General features: G+C 37.2%; 1 protein-coding gene across 3 annotated transcripts in view; it reads right to left on the bottom strand.

The window, feature by feature from the left end:
• VSTM2A (V-set and transmembrane domain containing 2A) overlaps nt 1-24,787 on the bottom strand; it is a 36,799-nt gene extending 12,012 nt beyond the window's left edge. For all 3 annotated transcript variants that reach the window (XM_026719593.2, XM_026719595.2, XM_087916058.1), the window contains exons 1-4: nt 24,386-24,787; nt 22,206-22,372; nt 19,711-19,761; nt 7,526-7,853 (exon numbers count right to left, since the gene is read on the bottom strand). In XM_026719593.2, the coding sequence (XP_026575378.1) occupies nt 7,526-7,853; nt 19,711-19,761; nt 22,206-22,372; nt 24,386-24,461 (622 nt within the window). In that variant the 5' untranslated portion in view covers nt 24,462-24,787. The remainder of the gene's footprint in view (nt 1-7,525; nt 7,854-19,710; nt 19,762-22,205; nt 22,373-24,385) is intronic.
• Between the last annotated feature and the right edge of the window lie 356 nt (nt 24,788-25,143).

Here is a 25,143-nt window from a genome sequence, read left to right on the forward strand (position 1 = left end):
CACACACACACACACACACACACACACACACAAATACACACACACATATATATACCCACACACAACATACACATATACACACAAATATATATCTGTTAATAATGTTATAAGTTAAGCTGAGAAATAAGAGTATAATTTGTATAAGTGAATAGAATGGAGAAGTAATCAATATAGTTATAGACTTTGTTAATTAGTGAGAACACTGTTACAGAATTGTTGTAAAAAGTGGAAATTGGTTTTAAATGTTGGAATGTTGAATAAATAAATGTTTAAGAAAGAATATTTTTGGTTTCAATTCTATATGCTGCTTTATCATTTTTTCCAACCAAGTGTGCATTTTTGTCCAATATTTTTTGGCTTTGGGGCATGTCCATCACATGTGGTGATACAAACCAGGTATCTGGTTGCATTTCCAATATTTGGCGGATCTATCTTTAAACATTTTTGCCAGTCTTGTTGGTGAAAAATGCCATCTATAAAACATTTTATACAGTTGACATAGTTAATTTAACATTTCTATCCCACAATTTTTGCCATGTATCCAGTTCTATTGCATATCCAAAGTTTTTAGCCCAAACTATCATTGTCTCCTTTACCTGCTCATTTTTCAATTTGATACTTAATAAGTAGCTATATATTTTCTTTTTGTTTTTCATCCGTTCCAGTTAATATCTAGTCCAATTGTTAATTCTTTATTAAAACCATACATTTTAGCATATCAAGATTGTATCTGCATTGTGGCAACCATGCTATGTCCATCCTTGACTACTAATCTCTTGCTTGGTTTTTAGTTCCCCCTTTTAATTCAGAATATATTTATATCTTACAATTTTTTTCAATATTAATAACACTAGGATGTAACAATGCTTCCATTGTGGTATTTTCAGATAATGTTGTTCTTTAATTTTAATCCATACTGATAACAATGCATTTCTAATATAGTGTCTTTGGAAATAGCTTTGTACCGTATTTCTCACAAAATAAGGCCAGGCCTTTTTTTTTTTTTTTTGAGCCCTGAAAAAACTGCTGCTGCTCGGCCTGGGTGCTTGGAATGCAGGAACGGGCTGCGCACCAGGACTTTTGCAAACTTGCAGAGCCTGAGGCTGGAGCACCAAGGGTAGCAGCAGCAGAGACGCTCACTCAGCTCTTCTCACACCCACCTGGCCACTCGGGATTAAACCAAAACGCAGCGCGTGGTGTTCCCAGGTACCTCAAAATGTTGTTATGGGGATGGGGGAAAAGAGGAAGCGACTCAGATGCTGTTGTTGGAAATGGCACTGGCGAGAGAGCCAGCACCGGTGGGAACCATGGAAACTACAGAGGCCTGAGAAGCGGCTGAAATGCTGCCGGACATCCACACCAATGCAGGCCTAAATTTGGGGGAAGGGGCTTAATTTCATTTTATGCCTAGAAAACATGCTGGATCTTCCTATTGGGGGGGGCATATTGTTGGAGAAATACAGTATCTCTTTTTTTCCCATACAATAAAAAAGCGTGCCAACCTAATTGAAGGTCATGCCCTTCTAAAGTTAATAGTCTTTTATGCCTCAAATCAATCCATTCTTTCCCCCATGTAAATTCCAAGGCCTGATAATACAATTCACAATCTCTTTCCACTTTTTATGCTTGTCCTTTTTGTCTTTTAATTTGTCTGAGAGTTCTTTATGCAGCCATGCTGGTTTCTTTTGAGAGCTGTTAATTATCTTCTTCATTGGTGTTGTGCTAGACTGGGCTTTTATAATCTCACTTTTCAAAATTTCCCAACTTCTTGACTTGTTTTCCCCTTGAGGATACTCATCCATGGAATCCTTCCCAAGCTCTCTCTAAGTTTGTTGAAATTAGCCCTCTTGAAGTCCAAGACTCTAGTCTGACTTCGTTCTGTTGCTTGTGTTTGCATAATGTTGAATTCCAATATTGCATGATCATTCACCCCCAAGGTTCCTGTAGCTTCAACACTTTCTATAATTTCATCTCTGTTAGTGAGAATTAAGTCCAATATGGAGGATCCCCTTGTTCTCTTCTTTACTTTTTGGGAAACATAGTTGTCTGCTAGGTTTGTTAGGAACCTGTTGCCTCTTCCACTTGGTGCAGAGTTTCTCTCCCAGTTGATGTCAGAGTAGTTAAAATCTCCCATTACTATTGTGATGTGCTTCCTACATAACTTAGTTAACTGACTAGCAAAAAAGTCCATCTATTTCCTGTTTGGTTGAGTGGCCTATAGTATACACCTATGGCAATGTTATTTTTTATCCCTTTAATATTGACCCAAATGCATTCAAGATAATTTTCATCATTGTTGTGCTCTATTTCTGTAGAGATGTAGTTATTTCTTATATATAGTGCAACTCCACCTTCTCTTTTATTTGGTCTATTTCTTTTAAATTTTTTAAATACCTCTATTGTATGTTCCAGTTGTGGGTTTCATCCCACCATTGTGGGATGGCAACAATACTGTAATGGCAACAATATCATATCCCCCTATTTACTTGAATTTCTAATTCACCCTGTTTATTCCTCATACTCTGTGCATTGGTGTATAGACATTGAGTCCAAATGAAGAACAATAAAAGTTCCTAAAGAAAAACTAATCTAAATTTTTGAACAAAATGGGAAACATTGTTATCTGAATGAACTATTGGCTTATTAAAAAATCTCATCTGAAATATATTTTGAAAAATGGATACCTGGAATTAGCTGTGCAACTAATATTTTCAGTTAAAAATATTAGAGTTGATTTGAAAATAAAGTGTTCATATTTTATCAAACTATTAATAACAAATAGCGTAATTAATTGATTTGGCTGATTGTTGCTTAGCAAAATTATTTGACTAGAGAGATTATTGCAATTGATTGATTGGTGTGATATTGGCTATATTGTTTACCCAAAATTGTTTCATTAAGTAATTAATCAACGTACCATCTTAACAAACCTACCATGCCAAGAAAAAAATCCAATGCCAAATCACAACCTAAAGAGAAAGTAATCCCCACCAATGAACCACAAGACTCCTGCACATGCCTTAAATGCTATAAAAGTCTAAAGGATAACAAAAATTCCATGAAATGTTCTTGTAACAAATACGCTCATCATGACTGCTTGGGAATACCCAAGCAAATGATTCAATACCTAGAATCATCCAATGAGTTTCCATATCTCTGCCAATCATGCAGACCCAAACTGGATCTGTTTGAAAGAGTTGATACTATAGAAACACGAATAACATCCCCTGACACCATAGTAGCATCCCTGGACGCTTTAAAACAAAGATTATCCAACCTTGAAAAAAAAAGACACAATGCAAAAACCTGAACATCCAATAGCTACAAACCACATCTCTACCCAGCAACCACAACCCAATCCACAAAAAAAACATAAATCAGACAAATAATTATATCCCAATCCTCATCAGAGAAGCTGTTGAGTGCAAACGGAAATGTCCAAACGCCATCTTATTTGGTCTAGAGGACATCAATGACAATGATGACATCACAACTGTCCAAAACATTATCAGTGATTATCAAGTATCAACCATCTCCCCTGATGAAATACTTGACATTTCCCGCATTGGCCGAGAGCTCAAAAACAGAGACAGCTCTGTAGAGGAGGTGGTGTTGCTATCTTCTATAAAAAGTCCTTACATCTAAAAAACATCCAAGTTACCTAGGAGCTTGCTCTTCCTGAGACCATCATCTGTGAACTATCCTTAAATATCACATTTCGATTCTTACTATGTTACAGAGCACCTGATTATGACATCGAACATGGAAACAAGCTAAATTCACCACCAACATGGGCAACATCCTGCCCACACACTTTTATCTTTCTTGGTGACTTCAATCTACCTCATATTAACTGGACCCTAAATGAATGTACAACTGAATCCATACATGCAACCTTCTACAATGCTATTACAAATCTGGGACTGGAACAACCAGTAACCAACAATACTAGACTTAACAACTGCCTCATCTTCTGCAATAGTTTAAATTTAATTTACAGAATACAAACTAAAGAACCCTTTTCCAACAGTGACCACAATATGATTGACTTTTGTCACAACATATGCCCACACAAAAATCATCACAATGATGGAATCCCCAATTATAACTTCAAAAAAGGCAACTATGATCTTATAAACAACAATCTCTCATCCCTTGATTGGCAATCTCTATTCACTGGATGCAATAACGTTGAAGACCATTACAACACATTTTACTTGAAGTCAAAAGAGTCATCAAACTATATATACCAATAACAACTCTCCCTCCTCGCAAAAAAACACAGATTACCCATAACAATAAGGAAACTTCAATCCAAAAAGAGATCACTCTGGCGGAAAAACAACTCTGGTCATCTTGCCAACTTCAAAAGCCAATACAAAAATTTATGGCACCAGATAAAGATTGAATGCACCAATTATCATATTAAACAAGAGGAAAACCTTCTACGCACCAATTCCACCCACGCTTTTTATAATTTTGTAAACAACAAACTAAAAGACTCAAGGTCCATCCCACCCCTGAAAGGACCTAATGGTAAAGACTGCAACAATGACACTATTAAAGCCAACCTCTTTAGAACACTCTACCTGACTCTCTGGTTTCTTCCCTAAACCCCAAAAACTTTATTTAACCATAGACTACTATTATCTATCTACTACTATCTACTATCTACTATTGACCTCACCCCTTTCCTAAGTTGTCTGTAGGGGGCGTGCATAAGTGCACCAACGTGCCTACTGTCCCTGTCCTATTGTTTCTTTTATTTTTCTTATATGTACCCATTTCATGTATTCATAACTATGTATATACTTATACCTATTATCTTGTAAGTGATTGACAAATCAAAATAAATAAATAAATAAAAATAAAAAATACTATGCATATATTTGGAAAAAAAATATCAAGCAAATCCCGAGCAACAAAATTCAATCTATATTTTGAATACGGTGAAATAACAGACTGACTTCTGGCATTCACAAGTGCTAATCTACTTACAGGTATGGATATAGAATTGATATTTCCTACAAGAAAGAGAGATTGTTGGTCACCTAAACATGAGGAATATCTGTCATTCTCTCAGAACAAGAAAATATAATTTAAAAAAAAAACATTTGAAGGCAGAACTCAAGGCATTGTCAGAGGAATCTGAGGATAAGACTAGGGAAAGGATCATCCATTCCTCCAGAAACTTGAATATTAACTCATTAGAATCCCAAAGTCCTAGAATAATAGAGACAGAAGGACTAGCTGTTTGGGGATGGTACTAGCAGGAATTACAAAGACAAGAACTCTAAGCAGGAGTGGGGATGAGAAGGTAACGGAAAGAGTTTCTGTGCAAGATCCTCCAGCCTTTTACTTTCTAGGATCATATTCCAGTACAATGTGTGATTATGTTTTTCTTCCTACAAAGATGAAAATTTGAAAATCTGCTTAAAGTTTCACAATTTCATAGCTTTGATCATGGCAAATTTCAGGTATTTAATTTCATATGCAGCTATCCATATATGAATACACTTAATCTTATAAAGAGTATATGAAATATACATATTATCTTCCAAGGAAGCCTTGAATTTTGGAAGCTTATAACAGTGGTGTGCATGTGTGTGTGTGTGTGTGAGACTGAGAAGCTTTCCCAAACTAGTCATGCCTAATACTTCTAATATTCTGCTGAACAGAACATTAAATGCTGAGCACATATTTAGAATGAGGATTATTCATCAGTCATGAAATCATAGTATTCAATCAGAATAGTAGAATTGGAAGGAGCTATTTAAGCCATTTAGTCTGCTTAGTCCATGTTAAAATATTCTGGACACAAGGTTGTCTAATCTTCATTAGAATATACCCATGAGGGAACTCCAGATGCTACCTGTGCAATTTATTCCATCCTGGAAACTTATTACAACATGCTTATGCCTAATTATATAACATTGATTGTCTTTCTAACCAATGGACATAATTTTAATGATAGTGATAAACAATATTAAGTTTATAGCACTTTTAAATATTTTAAGCACCTATTTTATTATGGATTTTTCCAACAATTCTATATGATCAGGATTAGTATTATTGTTCAATATTATACTGGGGTAAGATGGAGACTGAAGATTTTGGTAAGAAGTTGTCTGATGAGTTTATTTAATCATAGCTCGGCTACTATAATGACCCTTCATTATCCATAGCTAGCAAAGGCATCTGAAATTTTGTTGAGTGATAAAACTTTCTTTACTGTTTGACCAGATGAAGAAAAACAACAACAACTTGCATATAATTGAATAGGACATATAGGACATCTGGAGTAATCTAGTATGAGAACAAGAGAAATTATATTAAATATATACAGTGGAATCTCTAGTCACAAACGCTTCTGACCATGACCAAATTGGGTTCTGACCAAAAAATTCACATTTTTCCCCTCTATGGCTGATTTCCCCTTCCATGCCATTTTTTTTGTAAGCGCTAAATTTCCAAAATTAGGTTTGGATCACAACCAAATTGGCTTGCAATCAAAGCTATGGAACGAATTATGGTCATGACCAGAGGTTCTACTGTATGTAACACATATCAAAATGTAACATTTTATAGACTATTTTCTATTTCCTCTCTATTGTATTTCTTTATTATAAAGCTTGATGTATTTTAATTCTAGATAAGATAGTGATATAAAGAAATATTTAAGCAGAACTCAGAACTTATGACCCACTAATCCAAATATAGCCTCCAAACCTTCATTTATTCCCTGCTTGAGTCTTTTAAAGATAATCAAGATAATCAAGCACACTAGAAGGACTCATCCTGACAAAGCTCAAAATGAATCATTTTCTGTATAAAATAAGAGGATGACAGAGACCAATAGTCCTCCCCACATTAACAATACTAATGAAATATCAGGAATATTCTAAGGGACCTTTGGATGTAATTCCTCTTGTTTCAATTTGGGATTTTATATTTTTATCATAATTTTGATTTCTTTTATTTAAGCTATTCGGGTGTACTAATTGTCATTTGTTTTATGTACCCCTCCTACCCTTTGCTCGGTTCCTGAAATCCTAAGAAGGTATACAAAGATGGGTATCTGCAGAAGTTTATTATGTTAGTTAGAATGAACAAAAGTAGCACTGAGGTGTGATGACAATTTCTTGATACTTATATAGTGGGTTGGCACTTATATTACAACATCACAATGGTGTTTATGTTATTTTGTCCCTGCCCCTTCCCACAAGGATACCATTGTATGAAAAATGAAATGTATCAAACTTCTAGTGACCTACCATGGGCTACAACTGATATGCAGGATAACAGGTCAGTTGTATTATGTGATTTTTATAATGCCAAATGAGGCTCTTATTTTTGTTTTGCATGGTTATAAGGATTAAGCATACCAAGATTTTTGTATAGAATGTTTTCTAATTTTATGCAGGATATAAAATAACAGCATCATTTTTCTCTAATAATAGCATTGCTTTGAGTTTCAATTACATGCTAGTCATAGGCTTAAAATGTTCAAAATGGTTGCTCGTACCTGATTGTGGGCTTTGCTTAGGCATTTTGGCATCTGCTGGAGCATTAGAAGTGGGTCTTTGACTGGCAGAATTATGGATGCTGTTAGAGATGGCAGCTGAGATATTCTTGCGAGGTTTATCCTGCAGCCACATTGGGGAAGCTTCGAAAGCTTGCATTCTTCGGGAATGGCTATTTGCATTGACTTTGAGATAAGCTTGGGCTTTGTATTCTTGAAGCTCTCCTAAATTGGCATCCGTCACTCTGCACTCATACAATCCTTCATCCTTTTTCTTGACTTTGGAGATCTGCAGCTTGTGGGAAATATCATTCCCCTGTACTTTCACTGTCTGTAAAAATTTCAGAAACATGTCTAAATGTTATTGCTATTAGTAGATACTCCTCCTTGTCTTTGTTTCATGCACTTATGGCCAGTTAACAGTGTCCCAGGTCAATCAGAACCAAGAGGGAAAATAGCCTCATTTGTAAAGTAATGGTTTCTAGGTTATTGCATATCTGGGTTGTTATATTTGCATATGTATTTATGATACTATACTGTTCGCCACCTATTGTAAAGTATTGGGGATGGTTCCACCAAACACTGGATTTATATTAAAAATAATTTTAGAAAAAATGAACCATTCTGACAATATAATAATATTTAAAATTGATATATGACGTTCCCAATTTTTTAGACATTTCATATATGTTTTGCCACACAGTTATGACAGTAATGTTATCCAGTGGTAGGATTCAAATAATTTAACAATTTGCCCAGGTTTGCCCAGGGTCAAATTGGCTGTTGTGGGAAGCATGGCCCAGACCCATCCTCCAGTTCCATTGCATATGTGGGTTGATCCTCCCTAGAGGAACCAGTTGTTAAATCTCCCCCCACCCCGTGCTATCAAAGTGGATCTTGAGTGCTGTGCTGCAATGGAGAAATGGGCAATGGACCAGCCAGCACGATGGAAGGAAGAAGAGTAGGGAGAAGAAAGAGGGAAAGTGACCTTCTCCTCCCTCATTTCTCCCTCCTCCATTACTCATTTTTCTATTGTAGTGCAGCCCCCAGGATCCACTTTGATAGCAGGGGGAGGGGTGTAATTTAACAACTGGTTCACCTGAATTGGTGAGAATTGGCTGAATCCCATCATTGCTATTATCCCTGCATTGTAAGGACAGAGGAGAAGGTTCTAAAAGAGGATGATTTAGTTAAGGCCATCTGGAGAGCTTTTGAAGACAATGATGCCCATGAAGACAAGAAAAGTGCATACAAGGCACTTTGTAAGGATTAGGCATATTATTAGAAGGTTTTAAATAGAATGCAGACTGGGTCCAATGCTACCATGGAAATTCCTCAATAGCTAACCATAGCTACAGACTTAGACCAATCACACCCAATTAGTAAAAGGTGCAGGTAAACATATTATTGAAGAAATCAATTATATATACATACGTATATACATACTATATATGAGCTACTGCAGATTGGAAAATGGACCATAGAAGCCTCTGCCATTTAAAGATTTTAAATTAAATAAGCTCCTTAAGCTTCCTTTTTCCAAGCAGCTTAAATATTTTTTTTCTTTCCTTTACATTCACATAGCAGCCCAAAGGGAGGGGAGGAGAGGGAGAGAGAATGGGTGGGTCAAGATCATTCTAATGTCTATTAGGCACAACATTCCTTTGAAGGAATATCTTATTTCTTTTAATTTACACTTAAAACCTTCCATGTTAAGCTCAGAAATGTAACACGATCTATTTCAGTACAAATAGAATCCAGCTAGCTGCTTTTTTTGTTTTACATTCTGACTTTACTAACTACACACAATATTTGATTCAATTAATGGGGTTTTAATACTCATCTAATCCAATAAACTTTAAGTTTACTTAAATTACTGAGATTACTCAATTATCAATTTTATTTGATTGCAAGAGAAGTTAGTGTACAACACACTGCCTTTTTATTGAAAACTAAATCCCAATAATTTTGTGTGATATGTATCTCTTTTTTACATTATGTCATTTCTTTTCTGGCTTTTATTTTTGCAATTTGCTGAATATAGAGTCTATGCATTCATTTCTACTTTATTATCAAGAAGTCTGAGGTAATAAATCACATGTTATTGATCTATACCTGCTGGAATGTATTTGGGGTATATAAATACTTGCCCAGACTCCCCTTCTCTCATTGCAATCTGCTTTCGCAACTTGCCTGTGTGAAGCTTTAGTTCTCACAACATTAATCTCTCCCGAATTTAGATTTCAAAAATACAGAATAGTGATATACTAAAAGCACCTCTTATTATGTTGTTTTTCTTTAAATTGAAGAAATTGAATTGAGGAAGCTTAGAATGCCACTGGATCACAATAAGATCAATATTAGCTGAACAGTCTTTTTCAGTTCTAAGTTGAAAAATTGAGAAGTGATGAACTTGAGGAAAGATGGTGGATGTTGTTGCTGATGTCAAATTTGTCTTCCCAATGATTTTTCTTTACTACAGGAAAATAAGATCATGCTCTGTTAACCTGGCTAAGAATAATTTCAATAAGACTTCTGGTTGTACTCCTGTTGGGCTGGAGTAGAATCTGTGATTGTGCATGGTTTCGCTCTGCGCTTGCTCATTGGAGGTCCCAACCAGGACTGGAACCACCCTGTAGGGGTGGTGAAGAAAGGGTGGACTGCCTGGAGGGTTGAGGGGAGCCGCATATCCCCTCCCTGACAAGGTAAACCCCCTCCGAGTTGCAGCGGTGGTCTAAAATGGCCACTATGAAGATGGGAGACAGTGCAGGAAACTAAGACTCTGCTGGAGCAGTGAAGCTGTGAGCGGTGTGTGGGCCAGGTGAAATACATGGATATTGACTGGTATCCCAGAATTAAGAAACAAATAATTTTTTAACGAATGAGAGTAGAAATGGCAACCAGAGAGAGAGAGAAGAAAATTGGAAACTTGTGAAATTGACTTTGGATTTTGAAAAGATTTAATTTGGAGGTGGAAAACTCAGAGGAAGACATTTGATTATACAAGACTTGGAAAGTAAATTAGATAATTATCTGGATTTTGACACTAATAGGTGTAATTAAATGTGGAACATGTTAAAAAGAAATAATAGCTAATAATTGGAATTAGCAAAATTAATAAAAGCTTAAAATATAGGAAAAAGTGAAAAGAAAGGGTGGAATGTGGAAACAGAATTGAGAGTGCCACCTAATGGTAAAGGAAGAATTTCAGTGTCTCTTTGAAAAGTGCTTGGTCTTTTTAAAATTGGAACTTGAAATGAAATAGGAGGAATTCCATTATAATAAAATAAAAACCCTGAAAAGTGAAATACTAGAATACTCTAAGGAAAAAACAGATATGTGAAGAAATTGCCATGGGATTGTTTGCTGACTCTGGGAAAAATTGGAAAAGAAATCAATAGAAGGAACCTGGAAATAAAGATTTATGGACATCGACTGTTGAAATTAAATATAAAATATGAGGGTTGAAATAAACTACTGGATAATTGGATTCGATATAGATATTAAAGAAAGGGAAAAAAAGAAGTGCACAAAATGGGAGAATTATGTGTGGAAATAAGATTGGAACTACAAAACATGAGGGAAATGATGAAAGCTTGGAAATGTACAGTATCATACTACAAAAATTAGAAATGGTGACGCAGACTAAAGAAGAACAAAGAGGAAGAGGAGTTAAACAAAGAAGAAACCAGCTCTAAAGAAAAAGTGGAACAACGGACATTAAAATGGGGGAAAAATGGGGGAAAAAATTAAAGCTAAAAATGTAAGGTTTGAAGTGATAATTAAAGAGGGAATTGTTTGGAAAGTTAAACAAAGGAAAAGGAAACAGCAGAAGAGGGCACTACAGAGAAAAGATCAAGAGAGGGAGGGAGACAAAATAAATAACTGGCATAAGAAATGGAAGGAAATAATAAAGGAAAAAAAGGGAACAAAGAGAAAGGACCAAAAAATGACAGGAAATGACAGAAAGCAAACAAAAATGAAAAGGAATTATAAGTCAGGAGAATGAGAGACAATGGATAGAAGAAGAACAGGAAAGGGGATTCTGCAAGGTAATGTGTTGTGATATTTCAGAATATAGATTTAAAAATAGAAAAGATTGGAACATATTTTTCTTTAAGGATAATTGTTAAACTAGATATAGATTTAATTGAAATAGATATGGAAGTGGGGATTTATTATAAAATATTAATTGATATTTAATAAAGCGATGAATATAGTTAAAATGTGTTATGAGGATTGTAATGGAAAGACTACTATCAGTTTTAAAAATTAATTGAATAGATTAATATTTTTGAAATAAACAGATGATATATAATGTAATTGAGAAAAAGAACACCAGGCGGAATCTGAAAGTCTGACTCACAGACAAACACAATACAGAAGCCTGATGATGGCAGATGAGATTCTGCCAAAACGTTGCTATAACTTTAAAAGTACAACTATAATGATGTGGGAAAATACCCGAACAAAGCTGAATACCATACATATAAATACCCACGAAAACTTAAGAAAACACACACACACACACACACACACACACACACATATGTACACTGCTCAAAAAAAATAAAGAGAACACTTAAACAACACAATGTAACTCCAAGTCAATCACACTTCCGTGACATCAAACTGTCCACTTAGGTAGCAACACTGATTGACAATCAACATGCTGTTGTGCAAATAGACACAATAGACAACAGGTGGAAAGCATAGGCAATTAGCAAGACATCCCCAATAAAGGAGTGGTTCTGCAGGTGGTGATCACAGACCACTTCTCAGTTCCTATGCTTTCTGGCTGATGGTTTGGTCACTTTTGAATGTTGGTGGTGCTTTCACTCTAGTGGTAGCATGAGACAGTCTACAACCCACAAGTGGCTCAGGTAGTGCAGGATGGCACATCAGTGAGAGCTGTGGCAAGAAGGTTTGCTGTCTCTGTCGGTGTAGTGTCCAGAGCATGGAGGCGCTACCAGGAGACAGGCCAGTACATCAGGAGATGTGGAGGAGGCTGTAGGAGGGCAACAACCACCCTCAGAACCACCACCTCCACCTTTGTGCAAGGAGGGACAGGAGGAGCACTACCAGAGCCCTGTAAAATGACCTCCAGCGGGCCACAAATGTGCATGCTCAAATGGTCAGAAACAGACTCCATGAGGGTGGTATGAGAGCTTGATGTCCACAGGTGGGGGTTGTGCTTACAGCCCAACACAGTGCAGGACGTTGGCATTTGCCAGAGAACACCAAGATTGGCAAATTCACCACTGGGGCCCTGTGCTCTTCACAGATGAAAGCAGGTCCACACTGAGCACATGTGACAAACGTGACAAGGTCTGGAGACACTGCTGCCTGCAAAATCTTCCAGCACGACCAGTTTGGCAGTGGGTCAGTAATGGTATGGGTGGCATTTCTTTAGGGGGCCGCACAGCCCTCCATGTGCTCACCAGAGGTAGCCTGACTGCCATTAGGTACCAAGATGAGATCCTCAGACCCCTTATGAGACCATATGCTGGTGCGGTTTGCCCTGGGTTTCTCCTAATGCAAGACAATGCTAGACCTCCTGTGGCTGGAGTGTGTCAGCAGTTCCTGCAAGATGAAGGCATTGATGCTATGGACTGGCCCACCCGTTCCCCAAACCTGAATCCAATTGAGCACATCTGGGACATCATGTCTTGCTCCATCCACCAATGCCATGTTGCATCACAGACTGTCCAAGAGTTGGGGGATGCTTTAGTCCAGGTGTGGGAAGAAATCCCTCAGGAGACCATCCACCACCTCATCAAGAGCATGCCCAGGTGTTGTAGGGAGGTCATACAGGCACATGGAGGCTACACACACTACTGAGCCTCATTTTGACTTGTTTTAAGGACATTATATCAAAGTTGGATCAGCCTGTAGTGTTTTTTTCCACTTTAATTTTGAGTGTAACTCCACATCCAGACCTCCATGGGTTGCTAAATTTGATTTCCATTGATATTTTTTAAAAAAGAATAATTTCAGTAGTACTTAAACACAGATAGGATTACGGTCAAATAAATATCTCTGTTGGGGATCATTTTGGTTTTTACCAATTTTCTTTTTATGTTGAATAAAATTCATTTCTCACTCAGAATCCACTATGCATAAGAAAGGGAACAGTGGAGAAGAAGATATATCAGAGCAATAAATGGAGAATTGCAAGAGCAGAACAACAGTGGTGGTTCAATAAGAATGAAATGAAGGGTGTGTGTGTGTGTGGACCATCTCCAAAAATATATCTGGGAGTTAAAATGCCAGAAGAAATCCCTAGAACATTATCTAAGAAAAACAAAGAACAAGTCACATTGCATATGCATGTTTGGAATTACATCATGATCAAGAATTGGTTAGCACCAGTAAACATGAATTGCATGGATTTTTGTTGAAACATTTGATTAATCTATACCCATTTGTTGCCAAGCAGCTTAACAACATACTGCAAAGAGGTGAAATTGAAGCGTGGCTAATATCTGGCAAAACCTACTGGATAATGAAATACCCAGGGGCAGTGCCACTGCAAGCCAATTACCTACCTACCTACAACTTTCAAATTGCTAATTGGTGTGGTATAGTCCAACAGCATCTATTTGAAAACAAACTCTTTCCATCTGAGCAGAAGGGAAATTATCCAAACACCAGAAAAAAAAATCAACTCCTAATTGACAAGACATTTTTTATAAACTGCAAGAGAAGGAAGACCAACTTGAATATATCATGGATTGTTTACAAAAAGGCATTTGATTCTCTGCCACAAGATGATATAATCAAGTGCCTAGAAATAATAGGAGTCAGTAGATACATCAGAAGCTTTGTGCAAAGACTGACGGCATAATGAAAGACATGGTTTCTAGATTGAGAGAGGTTAATTTCAAGAGATGAATCTCCAAAGAGACTTACTTTCATCTCTACTGTTTATCATTGCACTGATTAACTTGGGCCATGGCTATCAAACATTAAAACATCTGCTAGACTATCCCATGTCTTTTACATGTATGATCTGAAGCTATATGGAAAAGTACCATCTGAAACAGAATCATGGTCATCGCTGCCCACATATATAGACAAGATATTATGAAGGAGTTTGGACTGGACAAATATGCTATACACCGTCAAATGGGGAAAATAGTGCAAACTGAAGGAATCAAGGTGCCCTATGGAAATAACATCAAAAGTCTGGATGAAGACGACCACTATAAATATTGGGCATCCTTTAAGCTGACAACATCAAGCACACTGAAGTCAATGAAAAAGGTTAGAAGTGAATACATTCAGAGAGTGAAGATCTTAAAGTCTAAACTATGTAGAAGAAATACTATTAAGGCAATTAACATCTGGGCAATTCCATTTATCTGATACACAGCTGGAATAGTGGGCTGGACTTAAGTGATCATAAAAGCTGTGGATAGACTGGAAAAATGATGACAGTGAATCATGCCCTTCATCCTTGAAACAATATTGACTGATCCTACTTACCAAGGATAACAGGTAAGCATGGAATATTGCAAGTACATCAGACAGTTGAAGAAGAAGAAAAAGGTATTGGAAGATGATAGTGAAGAAGATGCACTGAAGTTAATGTACCAGGCCTACAGAGTACTGGAGAGGACAAACTGGTCTACAAGAAAGGCCAAATGAAGAACAGGAAAGAGTCACGGGCAAGACAAAGCATTACATGGCCAATACATTGAAGAAAATAGCAGGCAAGATAGTAATAAGACCTAGAAATAACTAAGAGCAGGAAAGATGAGGAAAGAGATTGAGGAGCTTTATTATGACTTCACAAGACAAAGCCGTAAGAATAAATGCATCCGAAGCCAGAATTGAGAAGACAACAGACAGCAAGTGCCATCTCTTCAAAGAAGCTGAGGAAACAGTGAATTAGCTAGTTAACTGTTGCAAGAAGACCACACAGACTGACTATTAATAATGGCGTGACAAAGTAGCAACATCTGTGCATTGGAAGATCTTCAAGAAATTTCATTTGCCTGCAAGAAAGAACTAGTGGTACCATAAAATAGAACTAGTAATAGAACATGAAGCAGCTGAAATACTCTGGGACTTCAGGCACCCCAGACTTAACAATTGCTGGTAACAAAAACAAAACTCTGGGTAATGGACTTGGCAGGACTTGGAGATAGCAGAATAGAAGAGAAAGAAAGGGAGAAAACAACATTATACAAAGACCTGCAAATAGAAATAGAATGACCGTGGAAAAAGAAAGAAAAATTACTACCAATATTCATAGGCATTTTGGGTGCAGTCTCAAAACAATGGTCATCAGTGATCAGAGTGATCAGAGAGCCATGTTGGTACAGTGGTTAGAATACAGTATTGCAGGCTAATTCTGCTGACCGCCAATTGCTGGCAGTTCGAATCTCACTGGCTCAGGGTTGACTCAATCTTCTATCATTCTGAGGTCAGTAAAATGAGGATCCAGATTGTTGGGGGCAATATGGTGACTCTGTAAACCACTTAGAAAGGGCTGTAAAGCACTATATACTGTAAGTCTAAGTGCTATTGCTATTTTTATTAATTCACCAACATGGACTCATCCACACATCACAACAAATAAGTAAGTGATCATGCCAACCTTGTGAAGACTCTGGGCTCAAATTCTTCCCAGATAATTTTTCTCCTTTTCTCCTCTTAAAACATCAAAATGCACTTCATTTTATAAATAAAGAATGGCACAGTGAAATTCAGAGATGGGGTATTTTAAAATTGTTTTTGCATGAAATAATAAAAAAAAATGCTACAAGCATAACCAAAAGACATATCTGTATGTCTCTAATCATGTTTTAAGAAAATTAATCTAATATACAATTGTGTTCTAGTTTTTCAATTTTCTATATCAGAATAATAAAATTGCAGAATCCAGGCCTGGAAGGGACCTTGGAGGTTTTCTAACCCATTCCCTGCCCAAGGCAGCATACCTTATACCATCCTGGACAAATGCTATCCAATCTTTTCATGAAAACTTCCAGTGATGGAGCAGCCATAACTCAGGGAGGTAAGCTGTTTCACTGATGAATTATTCTCACTGTAGGGAAATTTGTTCTTAGTTCCAGATTGGATTTCTCTGAGTTTCCACCTGTTGTCTATTGTCTAGCCCTCAGATGCTTTGAAGAATGTCAATCCCCTCTTCTCTGTGACAGCTCCTGAAGAGCTGGAAGACAGCTATCATGTCATCCCTAATCTTTCTCTTTGTTTGGCTAGACATACCTAGTTCCCTTAGCTATTCATCATACAAGGCCGCATTTGGAATGCTGCATCAGTTCTGTTCAACACAATTCAAAAAAGATACTGAGACCCTGGAAAGAGTTCAGAGAAGAGCAACAGCTTTGATAAGGTTCTGGAGGCTAAACTATATGATGAACGGCTAAGAGGTATGTTTAACCTAGTAAAAGTAAGTATTATGGGGTGACATGATAGCTGGAATTTGAGGGGCTATCACAGAAAAGATGGGATAGACTTATTTTTCAAAGTACCTGAGTGTAGGTTAAAAAGCAATGGGTGGAAGTTCGTTAAAATATAAAGCAGTACTATCATTTCTCATGATTTTGATACTATCCATCTCTTGATGCGTCCAGAACAGTATTGGCTTTTTTGGCAGTTGCAGCATACTACTGGCTCCTATTTAAGTGGTGGTCTACTAGGATACCTAGATGCCTCTTGCAGTTACTACTTACACCATCAGGTACAAAACAAATTCCTTGGCCTGGCCCTAGAAAAGATTGTCCAAACCCCCCTGACCTAGAAGAGAATGGGTGACCAAAACAGGCAGCGCTCTGAGGATGCAATAAGAGTAGAGAAATACTGCTGTTTTCCCACTCTTACTGCCATGGTAAAGGTAAAGGTTCCCCTCGCACATACATTTCTGGCTCTAGGGGACAGTGCTAATCTCTGTTACAAAGCCAAAGAGCCAGCGCTGTCCAAAGACATCTCCATGGTCATGTGGCCAGCATGACTGAACACCAAAGGTTACCTTCCCACCAAAGTGGTCCCTATTGAATTTTTACATGTTTTTGATCTGCTAGGTTGGCAGAAACTGGGACAAGTAATGGGAGTTCATTCCGTTATGCGGTGCTAGGAGTTTGAACCGCCAAACTGCCGACCTTTCTGGTCGACAAGCTCAGCATCTTAGCAACTGAGCCACTGTGTCCCTTGCCATGAGGTAGCCCTTAATAGTGGCTCTAAGTTTTGTCCAGTCGGAATCATCCCTTGTATTCCTCCAGTGGCATTCTAGGTATCTCTTTTCCCTTTTCAGAATCTGTAAATCAGGGGAAGGGTCAGAAGCAATGAGTCAAGAGAAGCTGCATGGGCACAATCCTATCCAAAGCTGTGGCCACCCTTAAATTCCAGGGTCCTAACAGGAACATGCAGCAACACCTCCAGGATATCCCCTAGTTCTATCTGGAACCCATCAAGGTCCATCAGTCACCAGAGATGGACCATCTGAATGGGTACAGACTTCCTGCAGGGCAGGGGGCAAGCATACTAGAACCTCAAGGACACCAGAGCGTGATCTGTCCATCACCAGGATGATAATATTACCAGATCATATTTGCATTGTTCCAGCAAAAAGATCAAGTCTGGCGTAAATTGGGCCAGTTATAATCTGAGATAGGCCCATGGCCACCATGAACTCCTGGGCTGTTTCTATGCAGATTGAAGTCCCCCAGAGCCATAAGTTAGAGGAACTCCACCAACAATCCTGAGACAGCCTCCAGCATCTCAGGCAAGGAGCTTGCTGCACAACAGGGAGATATACTAGCAACAATCCCATCTGATCCCCTGAACCCATTTTCAGGAACAGGGTCTCACAACCAGAGATTTGTGGAGCAAGACTCCTGAAAGCTGAAAAAGACTCTCTGATAACTATTGCCACCCCACCTCCCCTGACTTGGAATATTACCTGTTGCCAAACCTGAAACCTGGCTGAACATTTCTCTGAGAAGACAACCCCCTTCCAGGATCAACCAGGTCTCAGTAATGCATACCAGGTTGGCTTACTTCTCTTCAAAAAAATCTTGAACAAGAGGAGCTTTATTATTGACCAACCTGGCATTCAGAGCAGCAACTAGACCCCATGATATGCTGTCTAGGGACTGGATATGAGCTCAAGGTGCCAGAAAACATCACCAATATTAAACATCTTCTCCCTTGCTCTTCATCACTATGATACCTGATCTTGCTCTAGGTCCCCCCGAGATAAACATTCCCTCTATTATAGCAATCTTACCCATTTATTGCAATTTTTGCAGGCTATGTTTCCCAACAAAAATGAACTTCTTGTGAAATATTAACACACATTACTAAAATTGTTTTGGCATGACTTAAAAATACTATTCTAAGAATCTTGTCTATAATATCAATAAACATTTACTTATTAAGTTTACTTACTTACTTTACTTACTTACTTATGAGATTTAGAGGCCCAACTCTGAAATGACTCTAAAGCAATATTTTGTTGTCATTTGGATATTTGTGTAGCATTTATATAGTCTCCCAAACATCTTTCAGATGAATGCTCACAGAATGAATTCCTTCTCATAAAAAAAAAAATTAAAATAGAGAATACCTCAAAAATAAGATTTAAAGACAGTTCTGTTGCTAGCATGTCATACAATACAAATAATTCATTTCAATTATGTGGACGTGCTGCAAAACTTAAAGAAATATAAGCAATATAATGGTGGAGTGCTCCTTCACCAGTCAGGAAAATATTCAGTCCTGATAAAAAGCATGTTCAACTTAGATTGACTAAGAAACTGTATCAGTATTGCCTGTGGATCGAGAAATATGTAGAATTCTTTGAGATACCAAGATAATTTTTTATGGAAACTGCTCTGATGTATTCCTTGGCATTCCTTTAGATACTTCAGCTAAGAAGGCACCTTCAAAATTTCCCTTTAAGAGGATGGCAGTGACAACTTTACTGCCAATATGTCCACATGGAGGTGGTAATTCCTGAAGAAGATATGAGACCTATTGCCTCTTTCAAGAAAATGCAATTTATTAATCTAAAGCTTCTGTGATTTTTATCCCAAAGACATGGAAAGGCATTAATTAGTCAAAGACTGATGGGTTTTGGTATCGTTATTAATTAAAGAGAATAAAGCAAGTGGACAGTCCTTTAAAAGGAAATACTCTATATCTTGTCATAGACTTACACTTATCTTTGTTCCATCATTGTCTAAGTCTCTCTCTGGTAATAGCTCCACCTGTTGGGGAATGAATAACTGTTTTTACATATTGAAGGTATAAAGTTTCTTATGTAAAAAATAAATTCCATCACTTATCATTTCAAATCACTCCAAATCCAATCTATAAGATTGTAAAGCAAGAACATCTAACAATTTAAAGGCTTTTGAGTGTGCTGGAATGCTTGTGAGATTGAGTCTTTGCTTATATATCTAGATATATGGGACACTAAGTGACTGCATAGTATCTATATGAAATCATTATGAGAATCTGCTGTGGTTCAGTATAACATATATGTGTCTCACCTATTTCCTACACCTGCTTTGCCTATTTGTTGTACAGTGTGATAATGGCTCTTATTCTAAGCATTGTTAAGAATGTGTTTGCCAAATTCATAGTTAGGGATCTTATAGTTAGTCGTTACAGCAAAGTAGAGGGAGCCTATTATTAAAAGTCTGATGGCAATTGGCAAGTAAAAAGTGTCTTTCACAGCACACTTGCTGCTCTGAGAGCCATCTGATTGACTACTATGGGCATTAGAGTATCTACTCACTTAAATAAAAGAATGTTGCTTCAAAGAATGTCCTTACCTCATCCCAGGGACTAGCAGAACTCATTCAAATCCATATTCTCTTAAATAACTACACTGGTTAATTAAGCTACACTGGTCCACCACAAGAGATCATGGTCAATAAACTTCAGTGAAGAGGCCTTCATCATACAGTAGCTTAATTTATATCCTCATGAAGATTCTTCCATTTTTTATTTTCAGTGCTATTATTATGACCAGTCTAGTTTACCAATATTTTTAAACTAGACCTGCAGATTAGGTAATAAACAAGACAAAGCAAAACAAAAACTCTGAAATATATGGCAAAGATTTGTCCATGGGGAGATAGAGCCAAAGAATAATCTTACTGGAGCCAAGCACTGCCTATAATAATCAGGCACATGCTATGACCTGACATGTTTACCTCCATTGGAATTACTCTTTTGAACAATTCAGAGAGAAGCAGAAAATGAGTTTATTGTATTGTTGTGAATTTATCAGTGAGCATTTGAGTTACAGAATTGATTCTGCACTTTGCTGATTGATGAATAAGTAATAATAAATATTCAGTGTAGAGTTTATTTCAGTTTATCATAATATGAAACAAATCTACAATCTCAATCCATTCTCCACCATTACCACTTAAAATAAAAAAAATCTTGAATCTTGAGGCTGAACAGATTGGTCTGGGAATAGCTTGAAAGGTTCTAATATATTCTGGATCTAATCTGGAATCCATAGGAATATTTTAAAAGTCCTGTATATAAAATGAATTTTATGCAATAATTTATAACATGTTTGAATGGCACTGGCCGTCATTAATTCTAAATTAAAATTTTAATTTAAGAGGATTGTATTGAATAATCAAATGTTTATGGAGATTCTCAGTCATCCAGATCATGATTGTCTCAAAGGTGCTTTTTCAAAAGGCAACTGGACTTTCTTTGTTTTTTCTTTAAGATGTTTTAATTCTCATCCAAGAAGCTTCTGTTCCATGTCCTCCTTTGAAGTATTAATATAATTTATCTAAAAATCAAGGTTTTGTTTTGAGGAAGACAAATCCATGTTCAACTCATTACTGATAGCAAAAGCCATTCCTCATTGCTATATAACAGTCTACAATACTTACAACAGTCCATTTAGTGACCATTCAAAGTTACGACACTGTAAGAAGTGACTTAAAGCTATTTTTTTTACAGTTTCAATCTTTATAGCATCCCCATGATCATATGATGAAAATTCAGATGCTTGGCAATTGGTTCATATTTATGACCATTGTTGTGTCCTGGGGTCCAAGGTCATGTGATCTCCTTTTGCAACCTTTTGACAAGCAAAGTCAATGGCAAGCCAGATTCACTTAATAACCAAGTTACTAGCTTATCAACTGCAGTGATTCACATAACAACTATGGCAAGAAAGATTGTAAAATGGGGTAAAATTCACTTAACAAATATCTCACTTAAGAACAGAAATTTTAGGCTCAGTTGTGGTCATAAGTTGAAAACTACCTGTAGCTATCTAGCTAATTTGATTAGATACCTCTTACTTTAATGATATTAATGAATTCTGAAACTGTCTGGACATAACAAAAACATTGCAAAGAAAAGTATATAAAGTGAAAAATGCAAATATGTATTTTCCACTCTGTCTTAACATAAGGAATAAAACTGACACTGAATCTATTTTCTTTCTAAAAATATATGCTTTGCATTGATCAAAATTAACTCCTTTAAGAGTCTATATTTTTTACTCATGCTTAGAAATAACAGGTCTTTGTTCCTTGGGGTTAGCTCAGTGATTTCTTTTTACTTCTCCTAGTAAGTGAGTATATTACATTTCTGGGGAAAACCAGTTCTGTTTCCTGAATCTCTATTTTCTAGCTACTTAGTGAATGCTTTGGTTGTGAGCTGATACCTGAGTATCTGTCACTTCAGCTCCAGCTTCTTGGTCTTCAGTTGCCCTCAGAAACCACCACTGGATTTCCATGTACATGGAAGCAGAGCCACTCTGGAATGCACAAGACATCTCCACATTCTGCCCCTCAGGAGCTGTGATATTTTGAGGGAATTCAGTAAATTTGGCTGGAAAAGAAAAGCAGATCTCATTAGGATTCTTTCTCTTTTTCTTTCTTTACTTCCTCTTTCTATTCATTTCCTTTATTTCCCTTCTCTGGAATTATACAGATGTACATGGGAATAAATTGGAATATGGTCTTATACAGATGTACATGGGAATAAATTGCACTGCATTTGCCAGATCATATTTATAAGGGATCATACAGAAGATTGTGCAGGTACCCAATTAGTTGATTAAGTAAGACTTAAACTCAGCTACACACACTCAGGACTGCAGTATTCTCTTTCCCAATTTTCTTTCTTTTTCTTCTTGTACTAATGTTCATGTCTTTTCTGTTCTTTGTTCTCCTTTGAAGTATTAATGATCACTTTTATTTTTCTTCTATATTTGTCTATGAATCACTGCCATCGGCAAATGGAAAAACTAACTATTTGCACAATCACATATAATGAAGTGTAAGCATTGTATGGAAGACCGTATTTAAATATTTTTCCTTAGGGATTAGTGAAAAATATCAAGCAACCCAAATGTTTCTTTTTCATATATTTGTCTATTGAGTAATTATCATAATAGCATGTTTCTTTTTTTTCCTATTTTTAAAAACAGGATTTGAAAAGTGTGTTAAGGCATATATTTGTTATAAAAATCCCTGTGGTTAGATTCTATTTAATGTCATTCTCAATTTGGTTTGAAATACCACACTAAATAAAAAATAGATAATATTTGAGTTCAGAAGATTCAAACACTCGAAATACTTCACTTCATTAATTTAGTTCCAGCACTCCAGTATGGCTATTTCTTTGAAAAACCACAAAATCAAGAACATATTTCTTTTATACATATTTGAGGGAAAAAAAATGGCATAGGTCCTTTATATTCCCACAGGAACATTGGGAAAGTAATCTGTTCAATTAAGCCCCACACATCTTGCTTTCAGTTTTCAGACAGTAAGCACCATGACCACTTCAGTTCTGCAGTATTACAGATTCATAGTGGGCATGTTGAAAAGACTTCCACAATATCTCACACATATGTGCTAGATTATATCCTGTGACTCATTGTTGTGTTACTAGAGAAAATTCTTGATTGCTTTTCACTTTCTAAAATAGTTAAATTGCAAAAAGCCACAGGTATCATTCTCAGGGATCTGTCTCCCTGCTTTTTTCTTTGAAAAGAAACGATCCCCCTCTCAATCACTTGCTAATATAGAAAATCATTGCTTGTAAAAAAAGAAAAATTAATCATATTCTTGCTGGCTATTATTCCATCACTCCTGCTCCATCTCTGTCTAAAGCGAAACAAATAAACAAGCCAAAAATTGCTAAAGGTATTTCTGGTGGTCTGTACAATATTTGGAGGAGTATCCTGAAATGATTTTTCTCCATGGTGCTGGAATTTACACTGCAGCTTTTGAAGTCTCAAACAACTGAATGGATTCTGCAGAGCAGGGGCTACTTGGAATGCAGATGGTGCTTTTGTCAGAGCAGTTGGGGCTAGAAAATGGAGTGGTCTTTATAGAAATAAAGGGAGAAACCAAGGTTTGAAAACATGAACATAGGATTATGGGGAAAACAGAAGAGAGGGGTGGGATAGAGGAGGGAGTGATGTTCTAAAAAGATTGTACTGTTTAAAGCAGAAAAACAAATTCGCTTTACCACGTGCTCCAGGATCCTGAATTCTGAACAGAAGGTTTGGAAAATTACATATATAACCTCTATGTTTAGAAAACAAACTAACGATTTCTTTTTAAACGAAAGCACTGCTCAGATATAAACAGCAATACATCTATAAGATTTTTGTGCTACATATATGTCTGGATACTAAAGGCACATATTTATGTTATATTCACTTCTGGTGAACATATTTCCCTCCTTTTTAATTGGTAGGTGGTGTTAATAAGATTTAAACCAGGAAATACAAGCACTTACTTCAATACCTCCCCCTGCCCCACTGCCCCAATGTTCTTTTTCTGTCCACCAGACTCCTTCTATCCAGTCTTGACAAATGGTGGCTCTTACCTTGAGAAGAAAGTCCTTGCTGGATATACAACACTGTGAAGACATGAAATCCAACAGAAGGCCAAAAGATGCCCATGGTTCCAAAGCAAGGGGGTGGGTGGGTCAGAAAGTCACATCAGGGTAGTGCCAGAGAGCCACACAATCCCACAAGAAAAGGAAGGGCAAAGAAATTTTTACAATGGGATCGAACCCCTATTGTAACACTGCCAATGTTCTCCTGGAAAAACTGGAAAGGGAAAGACCAGCTTCAGAGGGAGTTGGTAAAAAGGGGGCGAGGAAAAGAGAGACAGACAGATAAACAGAGAGAGACTAATTGCTCAGATGCCAGATGCCCAGATGCAATCTTCCTTGGATTTGGAAACAGACTCTTCAGAGCACCTTTCGTTGCTGTGACTTGGCAGTTCAATCAGCCCCTGCTGCTTAACACTGCATGATGAGCGCCCTCTCTAAACACTGTGCCAGCTTGGAAAAAATAGGGAGGGGGACGAGAGCCTGGTTTTGCTCGTCGCACTTCAACTTTTCCCCTTCTTTGCCTCTCTGTCGGAACACTGTGCTGACTCCTTTAATGCTGGCTTCTTCTAGCGTTCTCTGTCTGTCTGTCTCCCCCTCTCCTTGCTGTCTATGGTGCTGAAACAAACACGAGGACGAAGCATATAATGGGGGATCATTGCAGGGGGCAAAAGCGTTGATTGCATTGATGGAATTTTCTGCATCCCTCCCATCCTAGACTGAGGGTTCGATGCGGCGGTTTCATTGAT

The sequence above is a fragment of the Pseudonaja textilis genome, chromosome Z (assembly GCF_049901715.1).
Source record: "Pseudonaja textilis isolate UNSWEBS1 chromosome Z, rPseTex1.2, whole genome shotgun sequence".
NCBI classification, from domain to species: Eukaryota; Metazoa; Chordata; class Lepidosauria; order Squamata; family Elapidae; genus Pseudonaja; species Pseudonaja textilis.